At 51.9% G+C, this 13,139-nt stretch overlaps 5 protein-coding genes across 5 annotated transcripts; 3 read left to right on the top strand and 2 right to left on the bottom strand.

Moving 5' to 3' along the window:
- Positions 1-166: 166 nt before the first annotated feature.
- Positions 167-2,029, top strand: PV08_10111 (uncharacterized protein; the record flags this gene model as incomplete). Its single annotated transcript, XM_016384426.1, has 1 exon — positions 167-2,029. One exon carries the CDS (start codon positions 167-169, stop codon positions 2,027-2,029), a length of 1,863 nt encoding a protein of 620 aa, XP_016231028.1.
- A 475-nt stretch (positions 2,030-2,504) lies between these two features.
- On the bottom strand, positions 2,505-4,148 carry PV08_10112 (uncharacterized protein; the record flags this gene model as incomplete). The annotated part of the gene is made up of 1 exon (XM_016384427.1): positions 2,505-4,148. The coding sequence occupies one exon, from the start codon at positions 4,146-4,148 to the stop codon at positions 2,505-2,507; it is 1,644 nt and encodes a 547-aa protein (XP_016231029.1).
- Positions 4,149-4,750: 602 nt separating this feature from the next.
- On the bottom strand, positions 4,751-5,290 carry PV08_10113 (uncharacterized protein; the record flags this gene model as incomplete). The annotated part of the gene is made up of 1 exon (XM_016384428.1): positions 4,751-5,290. One exon carries the CDS (start codon positions 5,288-5,290, stop codon positions 4,751-4,753), a length of 540 nt encoding a protein of 179 aa, XP_016231030.1.
- A 1,940-nt stretch (positions 5,291-7,230) lies between these two features.
- Positions 7,231-8,146, top strand: PV08_10114 (uncharacterized protein; the record flags this gene model as incomplete). Its single annotated transcript, XM_016384429.1, has 3 exons — positions 7,231-7,484; positions 7,545-7,824; positions 7,892-8,146. The coding sequence occupies 3 exons, from the start codon at positions 7,231-7,233 to the stop codon at positions 8,144-8,146; spliced, it is 789 nt and encodes a 262-aa protein (XP_016231031.1).
- A 710-nt stretch (positions 8,147-8,856) lies between these two features.
- On the top strand, positions 8,857-10,568 carry PV08_10115 (uncharacterized protein; the record flags this gene model as incomplete). Its single annotated transcript, XM_016384430.1, has 2 exons — positions 8,857-8,916; positions 9,054-10,568. 2 exons carry the CDS (start codon positions 8,857-8,859, stop codon positions 10,566-10,568), a joined length of 1,575 nt encoding a protein of 524 aa, XP_016231032.1.
- Positions 10,569-13,139: the final 2,571 nt, after the last annotated feature.

Consider the following 13,139-nt stretch of genomic DNA (forward strand, 5'->3'; position numbering starts at 1 on the left):
AATTTAACATATGAACTACCACGTCTGACGATCGGATGACGGTCACGTCGCCTGCACTGGTGCCGACTCGTCTAATCGCAGGCGCGTCGGGAAAAGTCGTCATTGACTCTGCACTGAGCTGGAGGGAACAGAGTACGACTCGGCGGTATCGCAAACTTGTCACAGAATGCCCCGGGCTCGGAAGGGCGAAGTAGCCCCTGCTGCTAACTCTACGGAAGTTCTCGCTAGTAGAAAAAGAAAACGAGGCGAAGGTGAGGAGTCTGGTGGCCCAGCCTCACGAAGGGAGATCAACGGAGTTGAACACCAGGCTGGACTGTCCCCGAAGAGCCCTCGGACAAAGCTCAGGGTAGACATTGTGTCAGCAGACCATCTTGAAATCGACCAAGAAGTAGACGGGCCTATACCGGGTTTCAAACAAGAGGAGGCATTTAGTAAAGGACGACGAAGCCCCAGGAGCAAAAAGGAGGCAAAACAAGACTTGGACGAACCGGTGCCCTCCACAGCTCCCACCCATACACCGACCAAGACTGGTCGCAGGTCAACAGGCCGTGGCAGAAAGGTCAAGGTTGAGGAAGAAGAGGAAGAAGTGGAAGACGTACTGGACGGTTCTCTTGCTGACGAAGACGTGGAGTCGAAATCGAAGTCGAAATCGAAACCAAGACGTCCGCGCAAGAGTAAAACGACACAAGATAGCAACAAGGCCGAAGATTCGGACGAACCAGACGCAGAGTCGACGCCAAAACGCAAACGCAAGACTGCAGCCGAGCGTGAAGCAGACCGTATCGCAGCCATGATCCCTCTAGCAGCTCGTGCGACAAACCTGAAGATGTTCGTTGGCGCACACACGTCCATGGCCAAGGGCGTCGAGAATGCTGTGACAAATTGTGTTCATATTGGGGGCAATGCATTTGCTTGTTTTCTGAAGTCTCAGCGCAAATGGGATAATCCACCACTTGCAGACGCCAATCGCGATGCCTTCAAGGCGGCACTTCTCGAGCACAAGTATGATGGCACGCAACACATTGTTCCTCACGGGAGTTACCTCGTCAACCTCGCTACCGAAGACAAGGCGAAGTCCGAGCAAAGCTACGCTGCATTCATAGACGATCTACATCGCTGTGAAGCTCTCGGTATACGTTATTACAACTTCCACCCCGGCGGTGCAGGACAAGCGCCATTTAATGAAGCTGTGGCCAGGCTTGCGGGAAATCTCAATCGTGCCTTAGCCGAGACAAAGACCGTCGTCCCACTGCTCGAGAACATGGCCGGGCACGGGACTTTGATCGGTGGCCGGTTCAGTGACCTGCGCGACGTGATTGACCTGATCAAGCCAGAATTCCAAGCCAGGATCGGAGTGTGCATTGACACCTGCCACGCTTTTGCTGCTGGATACGATCTGCGCTCTCCCGAGGCATTCGCGGCAACGATGAAAGAGTTTGACGAGACGGTCGGGCTGAAATATCTCAAAGCGCTGCACTTGAACGACAGCAAGGCACCCCTCGGAAGCCACAGGGATCTCCACCAGAACATTGGCCTGGGTTTCCTGGGGCTGAGAGCCTTCCACAACGTGATGAACTTCTCGGCGTTCGAAGGGTTGCCGCTCATCCTCGAGACGCCATGTGAACGACCTGATCCAAGCGATCCGAAGGGGAAGAAGACCATTGACGACAAGAACGTATGGGCCACGGAGATCAAGCTCCTCGAGAGTCTGATTGGAATGGACGTGGATGGCGAAACGTTCAAAACTCTAGAGAAGGACCTGGCGGACAAGGGCAGACAGGAACGAGAAACGATGCAGAAGCAGTTCGACAAGAAAACCGAAGAGCAGAAGAAAAAGGCGGCCAAGGAGAAAGGCCAGAAGTCTCTGCGAGACATGTTTGGGAAGCAGCCTGCAAAGACAGAAGCAGTTACAGCTAAGAAGAATGGTAAGCAGAAGGGGACCAAAAAGAACCCAAAGGCAAAGGACGACGAGAGCGAGAGCGAGGGTGGGAACGAGAGCAGCAGTGGGTTGAGTGATCTCAGCAGCTAGAGCAGGTCTGCACGAGCGAGGTTTTAATCGGTTGCGATATATGAAGTATAGTGTAATGTATTGTACAATCAATGAATGCATGACCATAACATGACCATGGTTTCGGCTTCGAGTACACCTGTACCCGAGGTACCTAGGAACCTTAAAGTATGACCCAACCGTCCCATTAGATCCGTGTGAACTATTGAAATTAAGCGAGCTATGTACGGAGGGGCTACATCTATTTCTATGGTTGAGGCCGTAGCTTTACCTCAGGTGTGATTTAGATTTTCTCATGGTCGCATAACTTACGTCCCACTGCGAAGTCATTGCATGTGAAATGGGCATCGCGTTGCAAAACACATACACATATAAGGTAGATATAAATGTTGACACACACAGACACACCACACCACAAAGCTCTCAAACGGCCTTTCTCTTGACTGTGGTCATTTCGATACCCAGAACCAAAAAAATAGTCGTAAAAATGTCTTCTCTAAGTTGCCCACCCGGCATCCTTCACCACGACTCTCATACCGTTCCTCGGTCTCGCGGTGATGCCACCCTTGATTTGGATCTCTTCATCTGGATCGAGCATCTGGAACTCCCACGTGCCTACGAACGCCGCGAGCAGACACGCGAACTCGGCGACGGCGAACTTCATGCCGATACAACTCCTCGGGCCGTGCAAGAAGGTCAGGAAGGCGTAGTTGCTCACGGCACCGCCGGCGTTCGCTTGGCCCGCGGCCATCCAGCGGTCCGGGTTGAACTTGTCGGCGTCGTCGCCCCACAGCGTCACATTGTGGTTGACGACCCACGGGGCGATGATAATGGTCGTGTGCTTCGGTACGAACTGGCCCAGGATGCTCGTGTTGACAGCCGTTGAGCGAAGCGTCAGCGGCACGGGAGCCCAGAGGCGTAACGTCTCCTGACACACGGCATGGAGGTAGGGCATGTTGTCGATGACGTCGTATGTGATGTTCGCAGCATCGACGGAGGGAATATGCGCGTGGATCTCAGCGCGTAGTCGCTTCTGCACGTCTGGGTTCTGCGAGAGACTATACACGGCCCAGGTGAATGCCGACGCGGTCGTCTCGTGCCCCGCGGCGAGGAACGTCATCATGTTGTCGACGAGCTTCTCGTCCGTGAAGCCGCCAGACTCGAGCGCGACCGAGATGATGTCTGGCTCCATCGGCTCCTTGTTCGCCATGCGCGCCTTCTTCTGCTCCACGAGCCGGCGGCACGTGCTGCGTGCGACGGAGCTCGCGGCTTGCACGCTCCTGTTTCGCGCGAGAGGTAAATTCTGAATGAGGATACGCGGGAGGAAGAATTGTAAAACCGACAGGATGCGCGCGGTCCGGTCGGGCTGGAAGACGGAGCGGTACACGCGGTTTAGCTCGTTGTCCGGGTCTTGGAGAGCGCGGAAATCTTGACCCATCCCAGCGGTGCCAATGATGTCGAGTGTCGCTCGGCTGGACCATTCGCTGACTTCTACGACGCGTGGGTTGGGATTTGTCGACTCCTCCTTATCCAGCTCGGCTTGTATGCACTGGACCATCTCGCGCGACTTGGACCAGAAGATCGGGTAGAGCTCTTTGATGTGGCGGAAGTGAAAGGCCGGCATGAGACTCTTGCGCTGCGCCTTGTGGTCGTCGCCTTCGGCGAGGAGGATGCCGATGCCTAGGATCTGGGCGAGTCCCGTGAAGAGGAGTGTTGGCTTGACGAAGTCGTAGCTCTTCGTGGTCAGCACCTCACTGAGAGCCTGGGGGCTGGTGAGGAGCAGGCGTTCGCGGTTGAAGAGATGAAAATAGCGAAGGAGACCATCGTTGGGTATCTCATTTGCCCACCGTCGAGGGGGAACACCTGATGGCTCTTTCACCAGGACACTCCATTGACCAGCGAAGAATGAGCCACCCGGCACGGTCGGCACATGTCGAAGGGGACTGACAAGGTGAGGGTAGATGAAGATGCTGTACGTGGACCAGACGAGTTCGTGAAGAAGGAATATACAGACGAATGTCCAGAGGTAAGAATGAGATATTGACCAAGAGGGGGAAAACCTGACGAGCAATATAGACACTGACGAAGAAGACAGCGCCCAGAAGCGATACGTGCTCGTGAAGTCGGGAAATTGGAGCATCTTGAGGTCACTGGCGATGAGAGGTGTCGTACTGTGTCGACAGCGTATCGCGCAAGACAACGACCCACAAACGTAGGAGTATTACAGAGAATCAGTGAGCATTGACAAAGGGAGACTCTCGAAGAAGAAGCGTTGTGCTTAAAGGACGCAGTCTGCCGCCGGAGCGTTTGAGTGCTCCGTGTCCCGAAGAGAAGGCGTGAAACAGGAGCGAGTGGCAGATCTCGAGAAAAACTCAGCCAGGCAACACCCTTTCCATGGCTAACGATTCGCAATGCGACAATACGCGGATGAAGGCGCAATGAGGCGTTGACAGAGAAGATGCCAGGTCGACAATTTCAGATCTATGACCCCTTCATGTGCACGTCTCAAAGTCGCTCATTTATTGCTGGCGAGCGACCTCGGTTCCCGCGCTGCTTGCCCGAATCGGCACATTCTGCGAGGAGGGACAATTTGCGGCTTTTGCTACGGGCCGAAGCACCACCATCTCCAGGTACGAGTACGAGAACGGAGGTACGGGATACGACATACGCATTGAGTGTCTGAGAATGGTCACCTTCACCACGTCGCTCCTACGAGAGGACAGCATGCATGCAACTTCTCCGTCAAAATGATACTCCATTCAGCCGATCCCTGATGCTAACCCCCTGGCCTTGTTGCGTAGTGCTGTCACCACGCCATCGACGAGACTTGCACTCGGTGCAGTCGCATCTCTCCTTCTCGCTTTGATCAATAGACGATTCTGAGTCAGTGCGAGTGTAGTCCTGCCGCTGCGATTGGACGCTGCGGTCTGCATCGACTGTCAATTCCTTGTCCTTCCGCACAACATCCCCAGAGCTTTGCTGGCCTCGCCGACCTGGACTCTTTCTGCTGAGCGTACTGGTAGCTCCGAACTTGTCGCGGTTCGAACCAACGCCAAGGTCATTGTTCATACCATCTACCGCTTCCCTTGTCGAGCCCGCAAGTATATTACCCTTGAGTATTTCCTCCAAGGAATGAGCTTCTTCTTTCGCGGCGTCACCCAGGAGATATGTGCCGTCCAACTCTTCCCACGCCCACGTCGAAGGTTCTTGCGATCGTGCCGCCGGATCTGACATCGACCATGCCCAGTGGTGTTCAGTTACATAGCCATCTGGAAGCTTCATTCTGCATTGGGTTGTGGTTGCATCCGTTCATCAATCAGTGTATTGGGAAACAGTTGAAGTGCGATCGTAATTGTTCCGTATGGACGTTTCCATCCTCAAGCAAAATGCTGGGCCACCATGGGAAAGAAGAGGATCTGATGGTCGTCTGGCTTTCTTCGCGGTCAGGGAGCTGAATGTGAACTCGCCCCGATGCTTGAGAAAAACATTACCATGGGTGATGGTTCTAGAAATAAAAAGACCACCTAGAGTGCTAAACAAGCGATCGCCTGTCTAAGCAGCGATCTCCCAGCTTGTTGGGTCACTCTGCCGAATTCGCGACTTACAGGATTGCTAAGGATGATGTGACAGACTCAGAGTCTAGTCAACCAATCCGATCGCCGTATCATTCGCCCAGTGGCTTCCGGATAGAAGCGGTGGCTTTCATGTGCTCCACACCTTGGGTAAATATCTCTGTCGAGATATGTGCGCGTGGGTTGGATGCATATTGACGAACCTGTATCACCGCGCCCAGCCATCACAGAAGGATCCAAACCCAGCCAGCAACGAGAACAACTGGGATAGCATCACGAACACAGTATCGTGACGGGAATCCATATGAATCACGACCAAGCGACGATTGAGCACATGGGGAAAGGCTGAAGATGTGGTGAGCAAAAGGATACAGTAAGATGCTGAATAAGGCACTAACAAAATTTGTCCTTTGGGGTCTTTGGGAGTCTCTCGGGTAACCTGCCTAGACAACTTCCACCTCATTTGAATCTCAAGTAGAATGTCACCGCGTCCGCAACGGCTACATTTGCCATCTGTACAGAACGCGAACCGAACAAATCATCATGAAACATCTTAGACAGAAGATCCCGGTACTTCAGGTAAGTGCAGATAGCGAAAGTGGTTCGGAAATCTACCGCTAGGTCGTCCAAAGCAGTCACTACCTCGTCGAGCAAAGGAGCGTCGTGTCTCGAAAACGCGTTTCCCTTCGAAGCATGCGACAGTTTCTTGTGTCGCGACCGGTGCTCAGACTCGTATCGAAGGGATTGTCCCTTAAACCTTTGAAGTACGCCACACATGTCGAAAGTTCCGAGAAACTGTGGGCTGCAGTGGTTCATCCTGTGGTTCATCCTGTGGTTCATCCTGTGGTTCATCCTGTGGTTCATCCTGTGGTTCATCCTGTGGTTCATCCTGTGGTTTTGGGCCACAACTTACGGCGATCTTTTGCACAGAGAAGCCTCGGTAGTCACTTAGGTAACCGCCATTTTCTTGTATTCACGAGGCTTGGGCACCTGCACAGGTAAGCGGGAAGATCCGCAATACTAGACGGTCGAGTTTCTTGAGGGCTATTTGGTCTCGTGGTATTAACTCGAAATAGTCCGGCTTCGTACATTTGATTACGCGAACGATACCACGAGTGGATTATGAGGTCGCGTCAAGGCCGCCCCCTGTTCCCAAACGACTCCCGAAACAGCGTAATCTTGGAATATTCTGCGGCCATGTTACAGATCGACACGCATTCCGCATTGATCTAGTTTTCACAGGTCTATGCCACACGCACCACAGCCTCATGGTGGCCGCTGCCCTTGGCTAATCACGACACCAGAGATCTAAATTAGATACGATGCTGGCTTTTCAAGTCATGGCACGGATGACGCAGTCTGGTGGAGAGCAGCACCAGCTTCGCGATTATGTGCATTTCGGGACTAGCCTTGGCCCCGCCGCTCATTCAACCCTGAGGAGAGAGATATCCCTAGCCTGGAGGTGAGGAAGTGTGTATATCTGCCCTCATTCACGCCGATTGCAATGTGGTCAATGTTAAAACAATCAATCTCATCGTCACCTGAAACCAGCAAGTACCCTGTGAATTATCCAAATACTTTCCCTTGCCACTACCGCTTGGATCTTCGGTTCGGCTCGACACTCCAAACAGCAACACCAAACATACAGTCATGGCGGTCGATGCACTCTCTACTGCGAAGTTGGTCGTCTACAGCATCTTCGTACAATTTGCTGTCTTCTGCTTTTTCAAGCACCGGAGGCTCGGGTTACTCGGATGGTGGTACGTAAATTTGTTCTGTGTACTCCGAATAGTCACGGGCGCCATCGGGGTACATGGAGACAAAAACGGTGAAACCGTCACCATCCTCAACAGTATCGGCATCTCTCCTCTGCTGCTAGCACTATCCGGACTTGTCCATGAAGTGTGAGTTGAATAACCAGCCTGCTCGAGCCCATCTTTTCAAGAGCTCATTGTGACAACCAGAAAACGTGCCACAAACAAACGATCGCAGTCCAAGTTCGACCCCATATTTGAGCTCCTTTTCCATGGCATTGTTCTCGCTGGGATGGCTCTGATCATTGTTGCCATCATTAACCTCGAAGACAACGACAACATTTCCTCGAGTAAGACAAAACTTGATGTCGGTTCGGCCATCTCTTGCGTTGCCTACGGTCTCCTGGTTGCCTGGACTGTATCATTGTTGGTGCAATCACGCCAGCCCCCCCAGAATGTTGATGCGATTGTCGTTCGGTACAGAAACGTGGTAAGTGTCTGGGCCTGAAACCATTACCGGAGACTCTGAAGAAAGGGCTAATATTGTGCGTTAACAGCTCCTCTTTGCATGCTTCCTTAGCCTACCTCTTCTTGCGATCCGCATTGGGTGGGGTGTAGCATACCTCCAGCTGAAGATCAATCACCCAGGCTCTGGCTTCCTCACATCCTTGGCCATCACCGTTTGTCTTAGTGTCGTCCCCGAAATGCTTATCATCGCCGTCGTCCTTGCAGCCGGAGTCTTCACTCACAAATTACACGACACCATGACAGCTGGGACGCCATGGACCACATCGCGCAAGGGCAGGGCATGAACAGAATGCAATACGAGCTGAGGCTACAGCTAAAGGAACTTATCACAGACTGAGCGTATTCCGGAAATGTTAAACTGGTCTTATGTACGTGGGCGATACGGCGTTGCTAGGATTGATGGTTAGTAAGGAAGATCGGCATGGCACTGGAGTTGACATAGAAAGCTTGATTTGTCGACCCTGTGAAAGAGTCCGAGGACGGGCAAGTCCCAGAGGTATAGATGTACTCTGAATGAAGCACGTTCTGTTCAGGAGCTGATGAGATGCTGGCATGGCACGGGTCTGTAGGTGAGAAATAGGCTCACGAAACAAGCCGCGAGCGATGCGAGGACTGAGTTTCTTCACTGGAAATTATCAGTCCCGTTCAAGCCTGTCCGTGCCGCTCCAAAGAATCCGACGTGCTGATAAGGAGCCTCACAAACCTAATTCTGTGGACTTTGTCGGGCAGATGCTCGCGGAGTCTTCCGTATGCGGCCCTAGTCGCTGCTCGGACCAGAGTGTGTCTGCTCAAAGACGCCGCCCTCGAAACACCTTCCCTTCCCGCAGCATGCTTCTCGACGGCTGTACACTACTCCCATTGCGGTCAATCTTTCGACAGCGCACATCTCACGTCCTCGCTTTCACACTGGCCAGCGTCAGCCGCATAGGTTCCGCCAAGAGATACGAGCAGGGATCGTCCAGTCAAGCTCGTCTCCGCCGACGCCGCCCTGCTCATGGTCTACTCCGGCAAGTTATCCAAGGCGTGCCAACCCTGTCGTGACAAGCGACGGAAGGTATGTCTGCTTTGTACTCCATCTTCTGAGAGTCCATCCCGGAGGCGTTCTGGCATCCATGAAACCGCCATGGTTGCTAGCCTCGGACGCCCGCCACTGATCACTTTGAATTCGAGTTGACTGAGTTTCCTTGCTAGTGTGATCTCCAAACACCACAATGCTCACCGTGCCTACGGCTCCACATCCCCTGTTATGGGTACCGTGACACGCAGGAGTTGAACGTTCGCGACGAGACCACCCATGTCGTGCAAAGGGCAAGAAACAACAGGCAGCAAAGGCGAAAGTCGAAGCCCCAATCTGAAGTCCTCCACACGTCTAGTACAGACCGTTCGTTGAGGTTCAGCCCTCACTCGCTGGACGAAGACCATGGAAAAGGAGGAGTAGGACGACAAAGACCACCGAGACAGCCCATGGTACTCAGCCTTGCGGCACCATCCGCGGAAATCGCCCTCGGATATTTCCTTTCCGTCTTCGCGGAGACCAGTTCGTTCAGCTACTTGCCCGCGTATTTGCCAGCCCTGAGAGATGACGCGGATATCATGGAAGCAGTCTACGCACCGTCCCTGGCCGCGTTATCTCTTCACTATGGTTCCCACAGATTGATGTGCGAGGCTCGCTCATGCTACGCCAGGGCGCTGAGGCAAACGAACGAAGCTCTGAGCGAGCGTCGTACGGCCGTGCTCGACAAGACACTTCTCTGTGTCCTTCTTCTCACGACTTTCGAGGCGCTGACGTTCAGCGGCCGGAGTTCGCCACGCAACTGGGTTCTGCACGTCCGTGGTTCGACCAACATTTTACTTTTGAGGGAAGCTGCCAAGGTTGACACTGAACTGGGCCGCCGCCTTACGTATCATGCCTCCATCAATACGATTGCCGAATGTGGCACATACAACGTCCCGATACCGATGCCGTTCCGGCTCCTACAGGAATCCTCTACCCCGGTCCGAAAGACGACAGAATGTTCTGGTCTTGACGATATCCTGCGTCACCTGTTCATCCTCATGATACGATATGTCACAATCTTATCTTCCATGAAAGGAACGCTGGCCACGGAGTTTGTGACCAAGTGCTTGGAGCTTGATGCCGACTTGGCGGCGCTATTAGAAATGCAACAGAAACATATGCCGTACCAGGTCATCAATGTCCCAAATGATGATGAGGAACTGCGGAAAGCCACCAAAGGGGCGAAGGTCTGCGCCTATCGAGACATCATACACACATATCAGTCTCAGCGGGATGCGTTCCTATTCAACAGCGTACGGTTGATTCGCATGGTAATCAATGAAAAGATATTCCTCGCCTCTGGCCCCAGTCCTCGTGGCGTCATTCTGAATGAACCACAGCCTGGATCCTTCCTCTCCGAGATCTGGATGGAACTGCCACAAAAGGCCACTCAACAAGCGGCTGAGCTCATCAATGACATACTTGCCAGTGTACCCTACTCCCTGGAGTTACTCCCGCCGGCGTTTCGAATGATGGCGCGAACACTCCTTTGGCCACTATCTGTGACTGCTGTGACCGAAGTGTGCCCTCCGGAAGCGAAAATGTACATTATCGACCGGCTAAAGAAGCTTGCTTGGTTCCATGACCTTGCTCAGGCCAAGGAAGCGGCCACCATGTTGGAGGAAGGTGCCAAACTGGAAGACTGGTAAGTTTTTGAACCTCGAGCCTTGTATTTGCTTGTCCGGTATATGGTGGAATGCCAACACGTTATGCCTACAGGATACATTTGCTCCATTTCTGTTGATAATAATCTTTTACGTTGCTACCGATGAGAACACGACGATGTTGTATGGCGATCGTATTGAACTGCTACGATTGCCACACAACTTGCTTCCTCTTCCCTGAGGGTCCAATGCCGATTTATAGAATTCGCTGGTGCTTCAACATGCCAACAGGCCGATACAATATTTGCTCGAGGCTCTCCAGGCTCCAATGTATGCCCCGGGTCTCCGGAATTACATTCAGACGCCTGGGGCGCAAGTTTAGCGCTCCATATGGATCTAAAAGTAAGATGAACATGACGCGGCGTCCATCTTGCTATCGTATGAGATGATCGAGGGTGGCAACGGCAGGGTACCGACTACTCTGTGACCCACACGCTATCCCTGGTCATGAATAAACGGCTGCCTTCGTGCCTGACCTACGAGGATCTTTTGATTGGGTAGGTTGAAGACTAATGTGGGTAATATATTGATCGATTTGGTATCAAGCGCGAGAAAGGGCGCGTCAATATCTCCCTGCCGAAAGGATAACCACATTAGGTTAGCTACCTCGACTGTCCGATATGTCGGAGACTGGGTTGCATGTGGTATCAAGCGCGAGGCAAAGCGGTCTTCTGTTATGGGCACATGAACCGTCAATGGGGCCACGACTTATTTAAATCCAAGTCGCAATCCTCATCTCCCTTCGATGGACAACACACACGTAACAGTGAGCGTCCCAGCTCTACCCTACATACCCACAGACCAAAAGCTCAAACCCCTATCGAGCCACTTCCACAGAACCCAACTTTCGACTTGCCATCCACCAGTAACATCAAGCCGGTAGCAGCAGAGCCACGATGTGTCTGGCCGCTCTTGGAACCATGTTGTTCAAGAAGCAAAGAGAGAAGTACGACCAAGATCAGGACGAAATGTACGTGTTCTTCGAAGGGGCCTCGGCAGGTCTCTAAGCTGGTCCTTTTTCTGTAGATGTGAACATAGGAGAGATTGCGAGACCGTGACTCCAAGCCGACTAACGACGTTTCACAGAGAATCACGCTCGAGGGGAAACGGCGATCAAAGACTTGGGCCTCGAGGACCCGCACCTGGACCAGAACCAGGTCCAGTATATGCTCGGGACGTGGGCGCCACGGGAAACGGACGTTAGAAGTGAGGGCTTAGGACACAGAGGGATCTCACGGGTTGAGTCATCGACCAATAAATCAATCAGCGACTTTTGAATGCTTGATAGAGGACAGCTAGCGTACGCATGCATTAGTTTGTCAACACAGGATATCGGTGTTTTTATGGGCTGAGAGCGCTGTCCATTGCCTGGGGTGAAAGATGGCGTTGTATTCAAGTACAAGGTGCTTTGCTTGTGGGTTTCAAATTAGAGCTTCCGTTGAAATAGAATAGAAATACTTCAATACGGTAGCCAGTAGACGCACCAGGTGGCTTAGGGTTTCACTCTCACGGGATCCGTGTACGGTATCGCCTCGTGAATCGCGTGATATCTAGTCGCCCTTGGAGTGTTGAAACGGAAATAGAAATGCCCACTTTGAAGATCAGGCACCGATTTTGTCTCTCCTGCGGTCCTCCAGGGCGATAGACTGTCAGTGACGGGCTTCACAAGCTTTGACGAAGCTTTTGTTTGGGGTCTACGGTACGAGCAGGTGGATCAATCCCAGGATGTCGATCCCTTCGACGAGGGAGGCACAGTATGTACTGTGTACGAGAGCGGTAGATGGGGAGCGAGATGGAGAACGAGAACGGGGGGCTTCTGGGGTCGGCTTTGACCGCGGTGGCTGAGCAAATAACAATAACAATAAGCACTCTGATAATGGCCTGGCTGTATTTGGGCATTTGGCGGTGGAGTTTAAGTCCCCCCACCAGGTTTTGCAACAACCTAGTTCTGCAACACTAATTCCTCAACGCCACCAACAGAACAAGTCTCAATTGCTTAACCAACTAGATCGTTTATATAGAACTGTGACATGAATACCCCTTGTGGGTTGTTACTAGTGTCATTCCTGACATTTGCAGCCTATCTAGGCCTACGCGTTATTATCCTTGTTAGCGCCATTTATTCTAATGCCTCTTTAGCTAGCTATATACTCTCGATACTAGTAAATATCTCGTTCACATTAACAGCCTTGCCCTTTTACCCTCTGATCTTCTCCTAGTCTAGGCCATTCTGTAGCTTAGTTATTTATTTATTCTTCTGCCTAGTATCCCACTCCAATCACTCGATAATCTGGCCTGTCTTTTTGAGCTAGTTACATATAAAACAAGATAGCATTTCACGCTAAGATGCTAACACTAGTGATTCGCTATATACTCTTCTATTAATTAGTATATTATAGATATCGCTATTAAGTGTTTTTCGCTTATATAAAGATAATATATATACTCTATATTGAGCCTTTTCCTTATTAACTAGAACTTAGCTAGATTGAATAGATAGCCACGAATTTCATAAATATATATCACTAACTTTCTAGCTAGCCTTGATATTGACGA

Source organism: Exophiala spinifera (assembly GCF_000836115.1).
Source record: "Exophiala spinifera strain CBS 89968 unplaced genomic scaffold supercont1.8, whole genome shotgun sequence".
In the NCBI taxonomy this organism is placed as follows: domain Eukaryota; kingdom Fungi; phylum Ascomycota; class Eurotiomycetes; order Chaetothyriales; family Herpotrichiellaceae; genus Exophiala; species Exophiala spinifera.